We start from the raw sequence: 23239 nt of genomic DNA on the forward strand, positions 1-23239 counted from the left end.
ACCTTACACACACACACACACACCACCTTACACACACACACACACACCACCTTACACACACACACACCACCTTACACGCACGCACGCACGCACGCACGCACGCACGCACGCACGCACGCACGCACACACACACACACACACGCACACCACCTTACACACAACTTTCAAACAATGAATAACAAAAGAAACTGGGTTCAATCACAAGGTACAAAAAGACAACTTTCAACTAGGCACCTAAATGGGCTTCAGATCCTTCTCCAAGCACTGCATTACTGATCAACAAAATTAGTGAAAAGTCAAGGTCATACTTTGCAAGAGATAATGTATTCACTGTTGAAATTTAGCACTTTAAACCTTCAATAAAGAGATGGACAAGCAGACCTGCAACAATGAGGCAGCAGAAAGATTGTAATGTTAAACTCTTTGGTTTTTGCTGAATTAATCAAATTAATTGTTGAATAACATTCATGTAGATTTAACATTAATGAATGTTCGAAGACATATAGGTCATAATTATGACGAATCCTTATCTAACTGTAATTGCAAGAAAAATTAACAACCTGTAGTGGAGCACAGTCGATCGTTATAATGGAACATCCACAAATTGGCCAGTGGTACTTAACTCATAACAGAGGAAGTGAACAGTTATCCTGAGTTGTCCTTGATCAGTAGAGCTTCCAGCCTCCTTTAAATCCTCAAAAACACGGTCTCTCCAATCTGAGTGTGAGCTCCCATCCATGGTGTGTGTGAACAATAGAGTCAGCACTTTCCTCGCATCAGGTGCAGGATTGGCTGCCTCTATTTTCGTGCTCTCTCTCCAATTCATGCAGACTGACTTGGGTCTCTGAGATTCTGTGAAATTTTAAGGAATCCTGTAACCTGATCGCATTATGGTTTGCACTGAACTTTTTCTTCCTCAAAGTCGATCTCCATGGCAATGTGAATCACGTGGACCTTGTATCCAGGTAGAAATGCTAATTAGCTATTCTCTTGACCCCAGCTAATTTCTATCTTGCAATTAAATAGACAATTCAAAGCAGTAATAGGCAACCTAGGCAAGTGAGTGAGCTGCATGAGTGACCCTCCGTCATCTTAGTGGGCCACAAGATTGAAATTGGGCATGTTTACTAACCATGGCCCTATAAATAAGATTGAGTACATTTGAAACATGTTGAAAATTTCATAACGAATTATAGGAAGTGCTTAATCATTTGTGTATTAAAAGAACTGACATCAACATCAAATGCTGAAAACAAATTAAATATTTACACTTTGGGCACAGAATGCACTGCTGTCAGTCAATGTTATGTGCAATCAGCATGTACCTCACTTCAGCCATACTGATAGACAGAAATTAGCAGAATGTGGCAACCCTGCACAGAAACCCTACAGTGTAGAAGGAGGCCATTCAGTGCATCAAGTCTGCACCGATCATCTAAAAGAGCACCTCACCATGGGCCACTCCACTGCCTCATCCACGCAACCCCACCTAGCCTGCACATCTTTGGATTGTTGGTGGAAACCGGAGCACCTGGAGGAAACCCACACAGAATGCTCTAACTCCACATGGCCACCCAAGACGGAAATTGAACCTACGTCCATGGTGCTGTGAGACAACAGTGCTAACACTGTATGTGGGCAACAATCAACACAATGTCCCATGGACTGCACTCAGAAGCCAGATGGGCCACATATGGCCCCTGGGTTGCCCACCACTGGATTAAAGTATAACAGTTTGTAAAAGCTGATGTTCCTACCATCTCCCTGTGAGTCTTGGAGACTTAACGGTCTGCCAACAGTCAGCACAGATACTCTTCTCATTCTCCTCTGATGTGAACATCCAGCATTTTTTTTCAGCATGATTTTTTTATTTAGACCGATTTTATCCCCGAGTAACCAAGCCGCAGAGGTTCGTCAGGCAAAACTCAAAGCAGATCACATAATCTCCCTCATTCCTCCACTTCCCGTACCAGCCTCCCAGTACAGGCGCCGGAATGTGGCGACTAGGAGCTTTTCACAGTAACTTCATTGAAGCCTACTCGTGACAATAAGTGATTTTCATTTTCATTTCATTTACCATAAAGAGACAGTGGAAAACATTAAAAACTTCACTTTTGTAACCAAAGTGATCAAACAAGATGCGAAGACATTTTAAAGTAGATTCATGAACTAACCAAATCTAGAGGATAAAGTCATGGGGCACAGGGCTAAATTGCTGGCTTTGAATGCAGACCAAGGCAGGCTAGCAGCACTGTTCAATTCCCGTACCAGCCTCCCCGGACAGGCGCCGGAATGTGTCGACTAGGGGCTTTTCACAGTAACTTCATTTGAAGCCCACTTGTGACAATAAGTGATTTTCATTTCAAAATTTTCATTTTTCAATGAATGGATTTCATCTGCATATATTAGAATTTAGGAAAGAGATTGAAGCAATATTATGTTTTTAACAAATCATTATAAATTAGAATAGTACTTGCATACTACCAGAGCTAATGAGATTTCTATATTTAAGCAGGGTGATCAGTCAAAGGAACTGTAGACCAATTAGCTTAACATCAGTTGTAGGAAAGTAATGGAGTCCCTATTCAAAGATGTAAATGAAAAACATCAAGAAACTGAAAATATAATCCAGAATAGTTAGCACGGATTTCGAATGTGAAGGCCATGCTTGACTAACCTGATTGAACTCTTATGAAGAAGTAACAGAAAGGGTAGATAAGGTTATTGTTTAAACAAACAGTATCTAGATTTCCAAAAACTCTTTGATAAAGTACAGAATAGTTGACTATGTCAAAACATGTGGAGTCTGAGTACAAACAAAATAAATAACCTTTATTGTCACAAGTAGGCTTACATTAACACTGCAATGAAGTTACTGTTTAAAGACCCTAATCGCCACATTTCGACGCCTGTTCTGGTACACGGAGAATTCCAAATTCTCAACTGGTATCGGAATTGAACCCGTGCTGCTGGCCTTGTTCTGCATCAGAAACCAACTGAGCTAAACCAGCAAGGAGCTGAATGGATAACAAACTGTCTACAAAACAACAGTGCAGGTCAATAGCCGTTACTCAGGTTGGCAAAAGGTGGACACTGGTGATCCACAAGGATTAGTACTGGGACCATTATTGTTCATATCCATAAATGTTTTGGAACCGGAAATACAATTTCAAAACTTGCAGGTGTTACCAAATTGAGGGTTAATACAAGTTTCAGTAGTGTAGACATAAAGAGGATATTTTCACTTGAGACTAAATATAAGAAAGCCAGACCAGGTAGGGGCGGCGCATTTCCTTTCCGAAAGGATATTATGAATCAAATGGGTAATCACAGTGGAGGAGGAGGTAATGGAGAATAGAATCTAAATAAAGCGATATTTAAGAAGTTGACATTGCTCCAAGTAAATTTTGCCTGGTTCAGAATGGATGCACTCTGGTTTGGTGAGGGATGTATAAGTTGAAATTGCGGAGGCTTTTTGCCACAATTTTCAAATTCTCTCGGGTATGAGAGCATTGCCAAAGGACTGTACGATTTGTTCAAAAACGAGTAGCGGAATAAATCTGACAACTGCTGACCATTTAAATGATGTCATTGATGGGAAATAAACCAAAATTAAATGAATTGTGAAAATATTCCTAAATGATGGATACGTTGAAGCCAAATGGTATAAAGTTGATGAGGTACATAGACTAAAAGGTAATGTGGGAAATAAACAGTGGAAAACATTTGAACACTTAACACATTGAGAAACAAAAGCTCAGTAAGAAAGCCATCTGTGGCTTACTGAGAAAGTTAAGGATAATATTAGATTAAAAAAGAATCTTAAAATGTTGCAAAGAACAAAGCAAGTCTGAGGACTGGGGGCTGCCAAAAGTTGATAAGGAAAGAATAGAATGAGAGTAAATTGGTCAGAAATATGAAAACAGATTGTAAGAACATCTATCCGTATATAACAGGGAAGAGGTTAGCTAAAATAAACATTGGTCCCTGAGAAGCAGGAACAGGAGAAATTATCGCAGGGGATAATGAAGGCAGAGGCATTGAGCAAATACTTTGTGTCTATCTTCACAGAACAAGTTGTATATCAGAAATAGAGGGTAACCTAGGGACTAAAATGTGAGTAAATTCAGGTAATCAATATGAGCAGAGGGAAAAGTACTGAAAAAACACGAGGGATGAAAATCTTGACGAATCCCCATGACCTGATGGTTGACACCCTACAGTTCTAAAAGATTTGACTGCAAAGATAGTGGATTCAGGAGCTGTGATTTTCCAAAATTCCTTGGATTCAGGAACAGTCCCATCAGATTGGGAGTTGGTAAATAACACGGTTTTTCAAGAAAGGAGGGAGAGAAATAACAGAACTGCAAGCCTATTATTCTGACATCAGTCGTTGGGACAATGCTGGACTGTATTTTTAAGGAAGTTTTAATAATGCACTTAGAAAAGCATAGGATGATGAGAACAAGTCAACATGGCTTTACTTAAAGGAAAATCCTGTTGAACAAACTTATTAGAGTTTTTTTTAGGATGTAACTAGTCGCGAAAGTAAAGGGGAAGCGGTAGATATAGAATACCTGGATTTCCAAAGGCCATTCAATAAGGTGCCACACAAAAGGTTAATAGGCAAAAAATGGCTCAGGAGTATGGGGGTAATATGGATAGAGGATTGTTTAATGATCAGGACACAAAAGGGGCGTTTTTAAATTGGCAGACTGACTAGTAAAGTGCTGCATGGGGGCCACAGCAATTTGCGAGCTACATAAATGACTTAATGGTGAGGCAAGAGTAGTGCATCTATGTTTGCTAATGATACAAAACTAGGTAGAATGGTAACTTTTGGAGAGCACAGGCTACAAGAGATATAGGTTAAGGAGTGGACAATAAGATGGAGTGGAATGTAGAGAAGTGTAAGGTTGGTCCTAATAGTAGAAATGCGGATTTTGTTTTTAATAAGGTGTGAAACTTGTAAATGTTGATATTCTAGGACACAGCATGCAGATACAGCAAGCAATTGGGAAGCAAATGGTACATTGGCCTTTATTGCAAGGGGCTTGGAGTACAGGAATAAAGAAATCTTGCTACAATTGTGCAGGGCTTTGGCGAGACCACACCTGGAATACTGTGTACAGTTTTGGTCTCCGTATTGAGGGTTCATTAAAATTGCCCCTGGAGTTGAGGATTGTCCGATGATGAGAGGCTGAGTAAATTAGATATATGTTCTTTGGAGTTCAGAAAAATGAGGAGCAATCTCATAACATACAAGATTCTGAAGGGGATTGATAGGTTGAAAGCTCAGAGTGTGTGTCTTGGCTGGGGAACATAAAACACTGGGCAGAGCCCGATAAGGGGTTGATCATTTAGGACCGAGATGAGAAATTACTCATTCAAAGGTTTGTGAATCTTGGAGTTCTCTCTTCCAAAGGATTGTGGATGCTCCATTATTGAATACACTTAAGGTTGGAATGGACAGATTTTTGGTTTACGGCTGGAATAGACAGCTATTTCGTGTTTGGGGGAATCGAGGGATATTGGAGCGGGTGCAAAAGTGAGTTCAAGCCCAAAATCAGCCTTGATTGTATTGAATGGCAGGTCAGGCTTGACTGGTGGTGTGATCTGCTCCCCTATTTCTTGTGCTGAATCATGTTTGGCTAAGATTAAGTTATTTGCGGTAGTGGAGAAAGTTGATGAAGGTGGTGTGGTTGATGTGTATGTGGACTTTCAGAAAGCATCCCATCTTTGACCTCTTGGCAAAATTGAAGGAGAGGGTCGATGGATGTGTAATTAGCTAAGGGATCAAAAACAAAAAGTAGTAGTGAGCAGCTGTTTTTCAGGCTGAAAAAAAGTGATTTGGTGTCCCCCTTTGGTCAGTATTGGGACAACTGTTTGATATATATTAATGAATTGACATGGGTGTACAGGCCATAATTTCAAAGTTTGTAGTTGACATGGAATTTGGAAGTATGCTAAACAGGTGGGCAGTAACAGTCTTGGGAAGACAAATTTATCTGATGACGGCAGAGACCTGGTAGATGCAGTTTAATGTAGAGAAGTGTGTAATATTCGAATTTAGCATGAAGAATGAGGAAAAGCAATATAATCTAAATGGTACAAGTTTAAAGGCCTTTGAGTGTATGTACAAAAGTAATAAGCACAGGACCAGTTCAGAGGCTGTTTAAAAAAAACATGGAATCTTTGGCTTTATAAATAGAGGAGTACAAAAGCAAAAGGATCATGCTTAACATTTTATAAATCTGGTTAGGTGCTAGCTGGAGTACTGTATCCAATTCTGACCTCCAAATATGATGAAAGCTGCCAAGACCTTGAGGATGATGCAGAGGAGATTTACTAGAATGGTATGGAGATGCAAGAATTTTGAGAAACGGGCGTGCTCATTTTAGAGCAGGGTAGGTTAGAGAAGATTTAATCAAGGTGTTCAAAAACGTGAAGTGACAGGAGGAATAGTAGCCAGTGATCTCAGATTTAAGTTGAACTAGAGGAGAGATGTGAATTTTTTTTCCACTTAGTTGTTATGATGTGGAATGTGGTGCCTGAAGAGTGCTAGGAGCAGATGCGATACTAACTCGAGGAAATTGGATAAATACTTGAAGGCAAAAAATTTGCAGGACGAGTAAGAAGGCTAGATCTCATTTATCAAAATTGAGGCCATGTTACGTTGAATGGAATCATAAATTTGTGACTATTGCTCTCTTCATCTGCAATTGAATTGTTGTTTTTTTTTCAGGTTCCCAGAGTACCAGTGCAAGCACTAGCAATGGTAGTTCCACCCCAGGAACCTGACCAATCTCCAGTAAATGTTGGAGCTACGCTATCTGTCATTAATAAAGGTGAGGGTCTTTTGTTTTTTTTTGATTGATTGAGGGAGAAGTTAATGTGCTTTTCTGTGGATTGTAAGTGCAGTTTCCTTCCCAATTAGCATTCCTTAGGGGACTGAGTCTCAAAGAAACCACACTGAAGGAAGCATGAAGCAACATGTAGGAAATAAAATTTGTACCAAATCACTCCATTTGTTTTTATAAATTAAGCACATGGTCATATGAGGCAAGTTTAGTTTTCAATTTCTGTTTTTTTATTTTGCTTGGTTTATCTAGGATTTGTTATATGTAACAAGAGTTCAAATACTATTTGTGCCCCTTGAAAGTAAGATCTTCTGCCTATATCATGCTTTTGTGGACTTTTCATAGATTGTCACCTAGCTAACAGCAGGATAACTGATTTAGACAGAGTTAATGTCTAATTCCTAAAGTAGAGTTCTGGGGGTGAACATTTTCAAGACCGTGGAGATCAGTGTTAGAAAGTGCCAACTTATCTTGCCTTTTTGAGGTGAGGGAATAGGGAGTCACTTTTTTGTATGAGAAAGACATACCATTGATACTTCGATATGCAGTCATGATTTTGATTTGTAGGAGTTTTTATTGAAACCCAAAAGCTGTGAAGAATCTTAACATTACTCCTGTGTCTCTGAAACAGTTCTGAGGGCCTTACACCACATATATTGGTGGTCCGTGGAGTAATCAAAATAGTGGTCTTGTGAGAAAAATGTAGTGCAGTTTTTAACTTCACATATAATCACAGAATGTTCTAAAACTGAGAAAATACTAATATTGCCATCCTAATTCGCCATAAGGCTTTTGATTTAGTGCCTCACACAGCCCCCATGAGGAAGCTGGAAGCTGAGTGTATGTGACTGCATCTTTAACTTTATCCAAGATGAGTACTCCAAATTCAAGATTTGTAATAAAGGGTAATTAAGAGACTGGCCGAACTTTGTCTACTGTATTAAGATGGAGTCTAGTATAATTACTATCGCCCATCTTGGGCAGTGTCGCCATCAATGTTTTGTAAAATGACTGACTGCCTTCCAGGCATTGCTAAAATAATTAGTTTGCTTTTTATGAACATGACCTCTTGTGATGTTTGTAAATTTATCTGGGGATACATTATGCTTTACTTAAACCATGTTGAACCATGGGTAAACCAGCACACAACATTTATAGATGTCTCTGAGAGCAGTATTATGACTTTGAGGTGTTGGCCCTATTTGCTCTTTGATATCATAGAAGTGCAGAAGGAGGCCACTTGGCTCATCGAGTCAGCACCGACTCTTGGAAAGAGCACCCTACCCGAGGTCAACACTTCCACCCTATCCCCATAACCCAGTAACCCCATTCAACACCAAGGGTAATTTTGGACACTAAGGGCAATTTAGCATGGCCAATCCACCTAACCTGCACATCTTTGGACTGTGGGAGGAAACCGGAGCACCCGGAGGAAACCCACGCACACACGGCGAGGATGTGCAGACTCCGCACAGTGACCCAAGCCGGGAATCGAACCTTGGACCCTGGAGCTGTGAAGCAATTGTGCTATCCACAATGCTACCGTGCTGCCCTTAAAAAATAAATACTGGGCTCATATGGCAACTTAATCTGGACTATGAGAAGGAGTGTTGAACATTTGATCTAATTTTTATTGACCTCCAAATCCCATTGTCAGTAAAGCTAATGGATGTCTCGGGTATGTCCTGAAAGTTTGTTATCGTGCTTTCAAGCCCCTACGTGTGCAAAAGAAGCGTTTCCTTAGTTCACTTGAGAGATCCAGATCCCATGCGATGCATTTGTGAGATAAAGGGGACATAGTTACACAAAGGAGTTTCTGACGTACTTTCAGTGCTTTGGAGGTGGAGATGTTCTTATTTCAGACAGTATCTCTGCCAAAACTGCTAAATGAAGGCCTAGATTAAGCAGCTGATCAGAAAGCCTAGTATTGGATTTAAATATCAACAACATCAAAATGGTATGTGTGTTGCCAGCTGTCCTAAATATTTACTTCCATATGCTGAAAGCAAGTGACTGTGGCTAAGGAGGAAACTGATGCACCTCCATTTTCAATCATCTCAATCCATTTGTTCAACCAAACTTTAATTGCCTCTATCTTCTTGGCTTAAAATCAATTTTCCTTTGACCACCTAGGAAGCGCTTTGGGAAATTTAATCACATTGAAGATTCTATACAAATTTATGGTCCTGTTGTTGATAGCTGAGGGGAAATGTTATTCCAAAGATGGTTATAAGACTTCAGATTTGTTTGTCCAAAGTATTTTGTAGAGAGGCAAGCAGTTAACCCTGAAGCTCCGTACCTCCAAATTGAGGTATGGTGTTCATGCTATGATCAGGAAGACGGTGGCATTACATGCTCAGTTTTACTGTTTGTTATACTGCTTCTGAGCAGTTGAGCTGTCTTGTAGAGAGTTTTCAAATCTTCACTCGTCAGATAGTGATCAACCAAAGATGATCCTTTTTGGGAAGGTTTTCAGGAAAGATAACCAGGATATCTTCGATCCAATGTGATGATCCTGGTGGTAGAAAAAGTGGAAAAGGAGTCAACCTTCCATGCCTAGCTTGGTAAGCCAATACTGAGTCTTAATAGATTTTCAGTTGGCACAGCTGATGCTTGACCAGCAAGCTAAGCTACTGAGAGACCTGTTTTGCAGAGGGAGGCAAGGATTCCATCTAATGCAAGATATTGCCTTCATTGGATGGTATTCTTAACTTCACAACTGGGAGAAACGTAGTGCTCTGTACTGGTAATATATGTGGCACTAACGGGGCATGTGATTAAGCTTCTGATAAAGTGTTTGGGCCAAGAGGAAAGATTGGAAGGGTCTCCTCTGAAGGACTCTATGTTTAGGTAATTATGGCATTTCCCTACAGTGTTCAGCTATATCATGCATATAGAAACTATGCTTGTGTGGATTTCTTATAGCATGATTTAAAGCTGTAATCCTGGTGATGGGTTTTGGTGTATCAGGGTACCCAACCATCAGAAAAAAATTGGAAATTTCTGAAGTTTAATTGAGTCTTAGAAATATTGTTCAGTATGGCGCAATTCAAAATGTGGGAAGGCATGAATCTCGGTGTTTTTAAGGATATAAAACCAGATACAAAATTGTTTTACAACAGTTTGAGTTGAGAGAGAGAGAAAAATAAAAAAGATAAAGTGAGTGGATGTTAGTATTTACTAGATATTAGATTTATTATTTCTAATGCTAGCTACTTAACATTTTGGCATGCTTTAATATCTGAACACTTCTCATTAAACTCTGCAGTGACAAGCTATTCTCTATATTTCAAGATATCCACTAACTAGGGGCTCCTTAATCAGAGAAGAGAGGGCTGAAGACTGTAATCATTCCATTGGTGATCTGAATGATGATCTCAGATCATCTGAAAGGATTGTTCAAAGTGGCTCCATTTAAAGTGCTTTCTTCTGGAGCTGAGGATGATTAGTGTATGAAGTATTTTTTGCAGGTGCACAGCTGGAATTGTAAGCAAATGTTTGGCCCATGGGATCAGTTGCTGCAGTGCCTGCTGACTGTAATGGCAGCAGGTCTGCTGTTCCAGCACTCCATAGTCAGAATTTTTTTCTGGAAGGAGAAACCAATACTGCCAAGAAAACTCTCAAATAATTTGAACAATGATAATTAAGGCATCATTGTAATGCACTCCTCAATCTAGCCCAACTCTTATTTTTTTCTTTAAGATCTATAATGTGTAATTTATTGTTTACAAATATCTGTTGGGACTTAAGTCAACCAAAATGTGCCTTTTTCAAGATGACTGTTTTAACATCTGTTGAAGGCCGCATAAAGCTGCTTTCATTGCAAAACACCTCATTTTAAACTAGAGTAGTTAATGGTGTAGGAATACATTTAACTGTTGCGCCACAAAAATGTAACCTGAATAATAAGAATTCTCAAGTAATTGAAATATTTTGTTAAGGTCTTCCAGGAGATATAAAAGTTGCTTAGTATGGATGACTTGACACAATTTCCATAAAATTCAATACAGGGTTTATTGGTTTCCGATTAAAACATATCCATCTATATAAATTGCATATTGAGACTTGGGTCGCAAAAACACAGTTTGGCTACTTTCATCTTGTTGTACTAGTATCGTTAGTGTTGCTACCTTCCTAGGTGCAGAAACCCCAAACAGGATCCAGTTTAAAAAAAACATGTGGGGCAGGTCTTAGTAATACCAGCAGGTTTAGTTAGGGGTTAACATCTGCTTCATCAGAGCTGTGCTTTGGACCTATCGTAGTAATACAACAGAGTAAAAGCAGCTCTTCACATTTGAATATTAAGATGGTCAAGTCACAAGCGATGATTAATAAATTATCCGTTTAATGTTAATTTAGAGCTTCCAGTTTTAAAATTTTTTTTAGCGTACCCAATTTTTTTTTCCAGTTAAGGGGCAATGTAGTGTGGCCAGTCCACCTAATCAGCAGATCTTTGGGTTGTGGGGGTGAAACCCACGTAGACACGGGGAGAATGTGCAAACACCACACGGACAGTGACCCAGGACCGCGACACGAATCTGGGTCCTCAATGCTGTAGTCCCAGTGCTAAGCACTGCGCCACCCGCCGCCCGGGCTTCCAGTTTTTAAACAATGGAAGATTATCACCAGCATTCTGTTAGTTAAGGCCTTTATCTCAATTGCTTGAATTGATCCTGTATTTAAATTCATTTAACTAAATGTAAATATAATACATAAAAATATACTGTACTTTATTTAGCATTATATGTTTAGTAAATTAATATCCCGATCTTGGTTCACATTGTGTGTAACACGCTGCTAAATTAGCTGTGCAAATTTTCCTTGCATCTAACTTTTGCATAAAAAGCAGGCATTTTAAAATATTTTCTGAAAAAGATTGAGAGGTTTCAGAAATAAACTCTTGTATTTTTATCAAGTTGGTAAATCATGCCCACTTAAGTTTAAAATTACTTTAATATCAGCACATGTATATGAGCCGACTGCCACCATCTGCTGTGCCACTCTTTGTAAGACCTTTTCAGTACATTTTGGATGATTACATGATTGACATTAAATGTTACGTGATCGAGCAAACAATGTTTTGGCTTTAGAACAAATTAATAGTTATGACTTGTCAGCTATTATTCATATTGCCCTGTGTTGTTACCTAACTAGTTTACATAAATGCAGCTAATTTTGAAAAAGTAGATTGGGAATTATATTGATATTATTGAAAAATTAACGCATTCCAGTCGATAACTGAGCTTCTGGACTATCTAATATTTTAGTTACAGAATGTTCATTTGTTTTTGTTTCAAACATCCAGGTTTCATTGTAAAATCTAGCATTGCTCCAAAATTAACATGCAATTTTTCTGTATAAAGAAGCATTGCCAATGTTCAAAGGATGTCTGGAAGCGGACTGCAATTCAAATTAATTTTGGATAACAGTTCAAAGGGTGTTGTCTTCATGAAAAATGATATGCCAATCCTTTTTGTCATATGTGTAAACACAGCATAAAAATGTCATGTCATGTATGTGCTGATTTGACAAATGATGTAGTGTTCTTTGTGCACACAAACAAAAAAGATTGACCAGATGCTTTTGCATGAAGACCAGTGTGTTGTAAAGCAGAACATATTCATTTTTAAAAAACGAGGCAAAATGTCACAGGTGCTATAAATTTGCTCACTTTGGGTCAGTGAGCCTAGCTAGCTATTGACTGTCCATATACTGGTATTAAGTCTTACAGGCCTAGTATAAATAAGTATTGAGTGTCTTTGTTTACGAGCAGATATTTTAAAACAAAAAATCCTTTTCTTCAGGCAGCTGAATTTTGTGAGTTACCCAACATTTTAGTTTAGCAAAGATCAAGACTTAGCAGAAAAATCAGGTTTAAAAGTTTTAATGATTTCTTTCTGCTTGAGCATACTAGAATAGTCAGTTGATGGGTTGTTTTAAATTTCCAAGACCTATATTTCTATTGATTTTGAGTTTGAGCAGCCATGACTAAAGTTTCAGTAGCCTCCTTGGTTTTCTATGGTTTGTCATTTATATTTGGCTGTTTTCAGACTGTTATCACAGATATGCCTGCTCAGTACTGGTGGATTCTTTCTCGTCCTAGTCCCCACCAAAGAAAACTGGCACCATATGTGCATGTGTACTTCTCAAGAGGTGAAGATTATGAAGTATCTAGTTTTTATTGACTGATGTCTTTCATCTTTTAGTATATTTAATACATTTTCTGTCTTTCCTGAAGAGGATGGGTTATTCCGGATTATAATTTAATGGGTTCAGGTTCCCTTTGCAGTTTTGTCCAAGTAGAGTTCGCTCTGAGCATACAACAACTTGCATTTATGTTGTGCCTTTAGCTGAGTTAAAGGTCCCAAGGTACTTCACAGGAGCATTGTGAAACAGAGTTTGACAGTCAGGTGAGGAGATATTAGGGACAGATAATCAAAAACCTTTTTTTAAAGCAATAGATTTTTAAAAGTTTATTAAAGGAAATTGGAGAAAAGTTTAGGGAAGCAATTTCAGAGCCTAGGGCCAAGACAGTTCAAGGGATGGTGAAGAGATCAAAAACGCGAGAATAAAGAGATTAGAATTGGAGGATTGCAGGTTTGAAGGAGGTGCTGAGATAGGAATTGGTGAGGCCATTAAAGTTATCTATAATATATAACAAGAGGTGTTGCTGGATCAGGAACCAGTGTAGGACATTGAACACAGAATGATGGATGAAAGAGGAGCTAGGTGTCCAGTTGGAATGTGGATCGAAGTAAAAGTGTCAGTGTATTTGAGAGCTGTCAAAGAGGAGTTTAATCCCGTCCATACCCAACATTCCAACATTATTATCTCCCAACAAGAGTCATTGGATGATGATTTGGAATGGCAGCTCTTTCTATTTTTTTCCTTGTCCCAGCCCTGGCCTTGAGATCATATATAGCCTTCCTGCTGCTGCAACTGCGATAAAGTAACTCTGTAAAAGGCTAGAAATTAAGCCTGATGCTTTCTTTGTTCAGTATCGCCAGGGGATTTATTGCTTGAAACTATGGAAACTGAGGAAAATTTACCTGTCAATTTGAAATAACCTTTAGTGAAAAACTAATTTGGAATCCTTAAATATTTGCATATTCGAAGTTCATTAGCATCTCTTTCCTTGTGGTGTCAGCATATGGAAATACTGCAAAGTCATAGTATTCAAAATTCATGCATGATTTCTGTTGTGCAATTCTTTGAAAAGGAATCTAGAGAAACACAGAACAATTTTTCGAAATGTTACAAAAACATGAATCTTTTCTGATTTAAGATTATTATAATTATCCAGCGCTTAATCTGATTTTTACCAAGGATAATTCAAAATGAGATATAGATTGGGAATTTTAAGAATTATCATTGGAAAATTTCGGTCAAAGTTTCTTCAGATAGCCATTTCTAGTTGCACCTTGTAACATTTAACCTCGATCTCTGGTGCTTGACAGAAATGGTCCAAGTGTAAATTATAATTATAATTTTAATTCTTACAATTGCATTCTTTGCAGTTTTTGCTGTTGCCCTGTGAACCATTTTAAGTTCGATTCAGATAACACTTGCACCCAGATATTATAAACTTATGTAGATGTAGTATTCAAACATAGGAATTAATCATTTAGATTAGAATTTTATTACAATACTTTTTTGAAAAAAAAGTGTTTTAGTGTTGGTCAGCCACCTATTTTTGTATTTCTGCCCTATATCCAAGCTTAACATTTTCTATAAAAACCATCAAGAAGAGACAATTTATTGTAATTTTTTTCCTTACCCCCTTGCCCTCTGACAAAAAAACATGACAAATAATTTCAGATACCGTACAAAAGTGTAATCTGGAATGCAAATACTTCATTAGATTGAACAAAGCAAATGTAGAATAGTTTGTGTTCAGTGCTAGACTGAATAAAAGCCACAAAGTGGTGAAAAGTTTACACTGGTTTCACATGGGTAAGTAATTTTTGCATGGCATTTTTTCAAACATTTTTCGTGTGCTTAGGTACATCCAAGCAGAAGTCCAGTCCCCTGCAGGTAGCGGAACAGGATGTCCAGCCCTTCCACGAGTACCAGCCTTTAGAATGCATTGTGGAAGAGACGGAAGGCAAGCTGACAGAGCTGGGACAAAGAATTAACGCAATTGAGAAGGCACAGTTGAAGTCACTAGAGTTGATTCAGGGAGACACTTTAACCAAAGACAAGATAGAAGAACTAAAAAAGAGCAGAGAAGAGCAAGTCCAGAAGAAGAAAAAGATTTTGAAAGAGCTGCAAAAAGTTGAAAGGGAATTGCAGCTGAAAACTCAGCAGCAGTTTACCAAAGAGTACTTGGAAGCCAAGGGTCAACAACAGACGCTTCAGCTCCAGCAACAACAGCAGATATGCCCACAAGGAGGACTGTTCCCCCAAGTGGGGACTGATGACTGTCTGCCAGAGGAAGACTTTTCAAAGTTGCCTCAGGTGGACACCATCTTGCACAGAGATGGCCAGCAGCAGCCACCTGCAAACCAAATGGGGTTTGTTCCTATCCAACCATTAGCAACACAAGTGTCGCCAAACTTTACTAGTTCTGTTTATCCTATCACTAACGTACCTGATCTACAGCGAGTAATTGTGAACCAGCCTTTGTTAGGACAGGCACAACTTGCTGGACTTGGGCAGGGACTCTTAGCTCAAGCACCTGATGGATTAATGGTTGCAACTCCAGCACAGACGCTAACTGACACTCTTGATGACATCATGGCAGGTGGGTTAAGAATTGGTCAACTTTACCTTTTACTTTTGCTCACATCTACTACCTTTTAGGTACAAATGGACTTTTTGTTAGATGCATTGAAACACTGAACTATAGATTTAACAGCACACTAATGCTTTAATCAAACTATTACAATAGCAAGGTTGTTTAAGCCAGCTGACTAATACTATACCTTTCAAATAGTTCTTGATTTTTGAAATGCACATGCTGGAAGTGCAGAGAAGGTAATCATTATCTGAAAGAGGAAGTGAGACTTGTGTTTCGACTATCCATCACAACTGAACAGCCCTTCTAAGAGCCAACTGTTTGCTTTTCTTTTCCTATTAGATGCTTGTTAACTTGCTGTGCATTGTCAGCATTTTTTATTACCGATTTTCAGTTATAATACATGTTCTTTCTCATTTCTCATTGACACTTTTATCTCGAGATGAAAAACAAAATGGACTTAAAAATCACAAACATTAGCCTGAAAATATAATCAGAATTTTCTTTGCTTAAAAATTGGCATGTTCTATGATTCACGTGTATAAATGCCTGAGACTTGATCTCAATTTTGATTATTCTTCTGCCCCTTTAACCTTTTTATGTCATAATTTTGTAACCAGTCTGTCATTTTTATTGACCGTTGCCCTACAATGGTTTAACCATATGAAGCTCAAAGAGTATTGTACAACTTGGACAGTTTTATGTCACATTTTGTCACAACAAAGCCAATACCACTTTGAATAATGTAATCTGTGTGATATAGCTGCAGTTAAATTGGAATAAGTCTAGGATTTAACTTCGGATAAGAAACCACTTCAAGGAGGTTATTTTACATCAGCGGCTTTGCACCAGCTACAATCTGGCTGCTGCAGCACAACTTTTCTTTTAAACTTCCAGACAACCACTAGCTTGAATATATATTTTATATTTTAATGTTATTCAGTGGCTGTTTGCGTTATTGTGGAGTGAATAGTGAAGCTCATTGACACGTATAATTGCAAGTGCTGCCATTAAACAGCAGTTTAATATAACTGCAGCACTTCCAGTAAAAGTTCAAAATCAAAAATTATATTTTGTATATCGAGAAACCAAAATTTCGCCTCCTGCTTCAAAGAAAGCTCATGTGCTTCAAAAGCTCTTTTAATGTATTTCTATTTTCCAATCCAAATGCTTTACTCTTTCAGAATATGATCCTAAATGAATTGATTCTAACTCTCACTTCTGAGGTATCCCTTTTATGAAGGACTAAGGGACTGTGTAGTTTTCTAAAATGGGCAAAACTTTCAATCTGGCCTAGGCCTCAAGACTTTGTCAACTATGGTGAATACTTGCAGTATGAAGATTTTGAGTTATTTATTGGTGAAAATGTCAGGGGCAAGCTTATTGTTACAGTAATGGTGGTCTGAATAAATGTAATGGTGACTGATGTTTATGAAATATTGTAACAAGTAGATTGAAATCAAGTAACTTGATGATAATTGCAATCTTTTAAATATGTTAATTTGAAGTGTCTAAACTGAAAGTAATGGAAATAAGTTGTCTCGGGTCTATACTTTTCTAGTTTCATAAATGTGGTTTTCTTATGCCAGATTATATTTGATATTTGAGGGTGTTTTTCAGTTAGTTTGAGAAGATGATGTAAAATTTGGATTCAAAATTCCAAATGTTAGATGTTATAAATGGACATTTTTGAAAAGGTGCTGAATAGTTTAGTCATCAGGAATACGGTTTGCTTTTCAGATTTAATTGGATTTTAGCTCCAAGAGAGCATGTAAGACTCCATCTTACTGAATTTATTTTGGTGAACTGTGTTGACTGATGGTAGATGTTTGTGTTTTAAAACTGTTATTGCTGCAGTGGTGAATTATAATAGTGGCACCTAGTGGTAGGATGATGATAGCCTAGGATTTTGTTCAAATTTTATTGCAAGCAAACCCCCTCCCACATCAGGATCAGAACGCAACCAGTCACTTGAATATTAGCAGAACTTAATTTTTTGCCCTCATCTCTGTTGTAATTTGATGTAATTCTATGCATGCCAAATGTATTGTGAATCGTTAATTTGGATTGAAGTTGCGTGAAAGTGGGTTGAGTTTTTTTTTAAATTCAAATTTTTTCAACGGAAAGATAATATCCGTTTGACATTAAAATGTAACTGAATTATGCTCTTTGCAGCAGCTTGGAATGGATAGCAGTTACATTTCAAAAATTTACTATTTGCCCCTGCAGAAGGGGTGAAACTCCTGCTGTCCTCCTGTGGAGGTGAGATTCTCACTTTAAAACATTTGTCCTCTTACTTGCATTGTCCTGTACCGTTTACCTGCAGCTAAGAGCTGACACCAGCAACTGCAAGTTGCACTAAAGATTTTGGGTTGGTGGAGGTGGCAGAGTCTGCATTTTTATATTTCCAATTGTTAATTGGAGTTGAATTTGAATTGAATTCAAAATGAATTAACGCCATTTCCGAAATCTACAGTCTGTTTTAAAACACTCCCAGATGAGGCACAGCTCAAACAGGTTAGAGTAAGGCTCCTATAGTAGTTCTGTTTCTCAACCTTAACCATGGAAGAATACTCATTACTTTTACCAGTGTGATACTTCCCATGCCACTGATCCAATAGCCCCTTGGTGAGATTGCTAAATTTAGGTACAATTTTGTACTCTGGTCCATGTCAACTTGGATCTGGATAGATGTTGCTCAAAGTAATTTCACACAGGACCATTATAGTGAACTGCTCGGAGAACTTTTCATCTCATCAGTCGGGAACTGGACTTAAAGTCAGGTTCAAAAGTTCAAAAGCTAAGATTTTATTCACTGTAATATATAGTCTGGTTTGCCTTCATCATTACTATCAAAGGAACAAAATTGGGGACAAATTTGCAAATATTGCAAGAACCTTGTGTTACACTGAAGTATCATTTATAGTTTTCAAATCTTCCTCGAGCATTCTAATTTCTTTGTCTCTTTCTGATCATGAATCCTTTAGGAATTGTTCCTGCTCTAAAATGACCTATTGTTTTTGGGGCAGTGACCTTGCAGGAAACTAAAATTAAATTAGCCAGTATTTTGGCACATTATTGCTGTCGTGATTTTATTTTTTTGCTTGAAAGTGCATTTCAGGACAAGAGGTTCAGTTGTGATTATTCCACCTACACACACACATACATACTTACAGAAAGCCACTTGCATGTACTGTCCAGCCTTGAGTACATATGAAGAATGGGCACTTAACTAAAATTCAGGACTACTTGACTGGCTTGGAGCAGTCGATAACATCCAAAATGAGAAGGATACTGAAAATTGTTTAGTGTAGGAACTACTCCGAGAGCTCAGTTATCGGTTGCACATCAACTTGGGTACTATTTTTAAAGAAGAAATTCAACTATTTTAAAAATCATTAATTTGGGGGGACTCATTTTAGATCAGCATTTCACTCTGCAGGAAAGTGAATTCCTGGTAGTAAATTGCAAAAGACAAACATCAGTTATCCAAAGGCAATATTATGGATAAGAATTTTAATGCATTGACAGAAAGTGTGCTAGTGAATTTTAAAAAATTCTTGTGCAAGAAGCAAATCTGTGCTCAGGCAGGCAAAATCTAATCATCATCTCACCCTGGAATTCCAGGTTTTAAGGCCTGTGGGTGCATCCCAAATTGAAAATCTACTTCTTCATGCCGCCTGGCTAAAATATTAAAATTTTGAACACCAAAACAGATTATCTGGCCATTGGTCTTGTTATTGTATGTGGGAACTTGTATAAATTGGCTGTTGTGCAGCATGTTATAACCGGCCTTAGCTCAAAAATAATTGTTTTCAATATTTACATCAATTTAGCAAACAACTTACACCCCTGTTTTCCAAGGAAGATTGAAATACAGCTCTTGTTCAGCTTGCAAACTGAATGCCCTGGGTTAAGCTTTTTTGTTTAACTATAGTAAGAAGTCTTACAGCACCAGGTTAATAAAGTCCAACAGGTTTGTTTCAAACACTAGCTTTTGGAGCACTGCTCCTTCCTCACCTGAGGAAGGAGCAGTGCTCCGAAAGCTAGTGTTTGAAACAAACATGTTGGACTTTATTAACCTGGTGTTGTAAGACTTCTTACTGTGCTCACCCCAGTCCAACGCCGGCATCTCCACATCTTGTTTAACTATAGTTTAAAATTTATGGGTTTTTAATGAGATTCTTGCCCTTTTTGGAAAGGATGACTAAGATTATAGTTTCCAGTTTGATATTATATGCAACTTCTCTATATTTCTGCTAGCAGCTGTTTTTTAAAATAAATTATTTTCAGCTTCTTCCTGTACTTTTTCTTACACTAAGAACTGTACTGAAAAACATGTATGCATATAAGATTGAAGCATTTTAATTCGGAAAAACTATAGAAAATATATTTTTGCAACCTTTTATTGTAACATACTTCATTCTGGGTTCACAAAGGCCAACATTATTTTCACTTGCATTAAATATTTTTGGAAATAATTCTGTCTTGACCATTTTTTTGGATCAACTGGTCCAGCTATTAATCTCTGAGCGTATGGAAATGTTTAAGCCCCTTGTCCTGCTGGGCTGGTGTATCCAAATTTTTGTTCTATTTTACTATCCTGTACACATTTATTAAGCTTGTTCTGAGTTTTTTGAGGATGAAGAATCCTAGTTTATTAAAACATTCTTTACAGCTTTTTTCCCCCTTTGCCATTGCGGATCAGCCTCCACATATTCTATATTATCTCCAGGTTATAGCGAGTAACTTAAGTCACAATGATAAGTAGTAAATGAGCAATTTTAAAGCTTCAGTATGAATTCTGGAAATTTGAATTTAACTGATCCAGAGCTTGTTTACTTTCAATATTCATATTTCTTGGACACAGTGAGCGTTGAATTAACAATCCCCTTTTGATCTCTTTCAACTCCTTTTTACTCACCCAGTAGTGTTCTGCGCCACATATGGAGTTACCATGTCTGTCTTCATTTCAATATGAATTACGTTGAATTTGTCTTTATTGAGCTTCATTTTTCACTGATCATCTTGGGTCCATATTGAGTTTGTTGTAACATCTCAGCTGCCTCATTGCTTGGTGTCATGTGTAAACCTAACCACTGTTGCAATTACAAATGTGTATGAGGAACAGGAGGGATCCTGCCTTCAGCTGTAGCATCCCATACTTTTCCCACTCTGTTGTGATCTAGCTCCCTTTATGACCCTTCAGCTAATTACCAGTTCATAGCTTGTACCCAGTGGCTTAATTTGCAAAAGTGTTTCTCATGCGGTACTTTATTAGGGGTCTTTTGAAGTCAAGAAACTTTGTCATATGCTTTCCCTTATTTTCTCCTCACCAGAGTTGACAAATATATATTATAATGCAGAGCAAAGTTAGTTGAGAATGGACGGCCTCAAGTTTAGCTCTTGTTTTGTACCGTATTCACTGATCTCAGCAAGAAAGCAATAATATGAATAAGGGAGAGTATAAATCAGACAGGATGCTAATTCCTAATGCTTATTTGAGTACCTTTATTGAAGTGCTCACCTGAACATGTGGAATGACTCCATGATGGGGCTGAGCTGTGAAGCTCCACATGGTCAAGTAGCCTGCGATTTGACATCATCCATACTTGGTGAAGCATGGAATTTTAGATGACACACTGGAGATTTAGCATCCTGTTGTAGGAAAGAACTTCAGTATGTGGAGCATTTTGGAGAAGGGGGAGGAGGCGAAGAGGACTTGACAGCCATTGAATTACTTTTGAAGTGAGAAAATACAGCAGCTAATTTCCAGACAAAAATCTCACCAACAGCAAATGAGGTGAATGACCAGTTATCTTGCTTTTGGTGATTAAGTGTAGCTTTGTTAGCCAGCAATGTTGTTTATGTCTGTCTGCATATGAAGTGTGCATTTCATTTAAAAGGCAGCACCTCCAACACTTTTGCACTTCCTTCGTACTTGGGTGCCGGTTTAGATTATTTTAGATTATCTGGATTCAAGAGTGCGATCAACTGTGTTGGTAGGCAAGGAGAGGATAAAAGAAAAAGCACATTTTCATAAATTACATGCTGCCTTCTCCCACCACACCCATCCTAGTGTGCATATTCTTGCTGTTTCTGGATTAAGTTATTTCTGCTGGATTATTGCCCCAAGTTGCACCTTTAACGCCTTTAACTGGCATTCTTTATGACCAATATGGTGATTATTGGCGCACTGTTCGATCACCAAGAACATCATAATCAAGTCCATTGTCTATAATAGGCACTTTCCCAGCTGATAGTAATCAGAAATGATACCTTTCCTTAACTAAACTATGCATTCTCTGTCCCCGCCCCACTCAAACCTACAATATGTTCATGGATGCTGAGGTATAATTGTAGTGTCACCAGCTTGGATCTGCTTGGACTCTGAAGACCAAGATGAAAATTGCTACATTTTTGGTCTGTTTAGTTCAGTAAATGTTTAATCTACCTCCTGACTCACTGGGAGCCCATATTTTCAATATTTAAATTACATTGCTAAATATTACATATTCATTTATTGTGTTTCCTCTCATACAGGAAATTACAAATTGAGTGGTGCTTGTTTTGCATCTAACCTCTGCGTGGTTGTAGAGTTTTGGATTAGTTTATCACACCACCTTCAGGAATAATACATGGCACTGGGTGGGCAACAGAAAATTTCATCAATTCAAGTTGCTTTAGTTGAACTTGTATTTTCGGGTGGGCTGGGGGAATGAGAGGACGTTTTCCCATCCAAACAATATTTCCATCTGGGGAAAAAAATTCTATATCAAATAATTCTACTTGTAATTTTTTTTTAAATCACAGTGGTCAGAAAAGAAACTGCATTTTTAGTTCCCAAGTGGTATGGGTTAATTCAATAACAGGAGAAATCAGCAACACCTGAAGCTTACCATCCTTGATAATGTTAATTTAAAGGTTCATTTGTTCTCAAGGCAGCTAGGTCATAAAAATGAGCTAGAGATTGTGTTCTATGAACAAAATTTGATTAACAGGCATGGACAACAGAATAACAGACATAAATGGTGTCTTTCCATCCTTTACCCACTCTAATTTCTTATTTTCTTTTCTAAGGTGGTTTACTTTCTAAGGTCAGATTTATTGAGTTATAAAACAGTTTGTGTGAAGTTGGGGCAAAGTGGAGGAGTGCTTCACTCTGACTCATGACATCTCTGTTTTGAAGTGCCTGAGGCTGCAGCAGCGGAAAAGATATGACATTCCTGAAATCCGCCACTGCTGTAAAAATTCAAACCCATGTCGTTATTTCTGTGGAGTAGAGAGACAATTTGCTGCAGATTTCATCTAGTTCCCACTGTAGTACATCACTCGGACTCTTGGAGTTCAGCACTAGGTGTTCTTGCTCAGTAGTTAAGAAGAAATAAAGTCAACTTGAAGGAGACAGCCTACCATCTTGTTAACATTCTGTTTCCAGGTGGAAAGGGACCAGTTTACAAAAATGTCTTTCTCAACAAACAATGGTTAAAAAATGAATTTTGATATTTGACCGGGATTCTGGGTAATTCGATGGTTGCACAAAATTTACTAATTTGGGGTTTCCTTACCTGAAACCACATAGAATCCTCTAAATGATTTTGTTTCCTGATTAAAACACTTGTTTTCAGGGCAGTTAATTAGC

The 23239-nt window shown here is 38.0% G+C and overlaps 1 protein-coding gene across 16 annotated transcripts in view; it reads left to right on the plus strand.

Annotated features, from left to right (window-relative positions):
• ankhd1 (ankyrin repeat and KH domain containing 1) overlaps positions 1-23239 on the plus strand; it is a 249829-nt gene that overhangs the window by 133487 nt on the left and 93103 nt on the right. For 14 of the 16 annotated variants that reach the window (XM_038795714.1, XM_038795716.1, XM_038795719.1 and 11 more), the window contains 2 exons: positions 6746-6848; positions 14863-15603. In XM_038795714.1, coding sequence (XP_038651642.1) covers positions 6746-6848; positions 14863-15603 — 844 coding nt within the window. The remainder of the gene's footprint in view (positions 1-6745; positions 6849-14862; positions 15604-23239) is intronic. The other 2 variants (XM_038795726.1, XM_038795727.1) reach the window with 1 other exon arrangement.

The sequence above is a fragment of the Scyliorhinus canicula genome, chromosome 4 (genome assembly GCF_902713615.1).
Source record: "Scyliorhinus canicula chromosome 4, sScyCan1.1, whole genome shotgun sequence".
Taxonomy (NCBI): domain Eukaryota; kingdom Metazoa; phylum Chordata; class Chondrichthyes; order Carcharhiniformes; family Scyliorhinidae; genus Scyliorhinus; species Scyliorhinus canicula.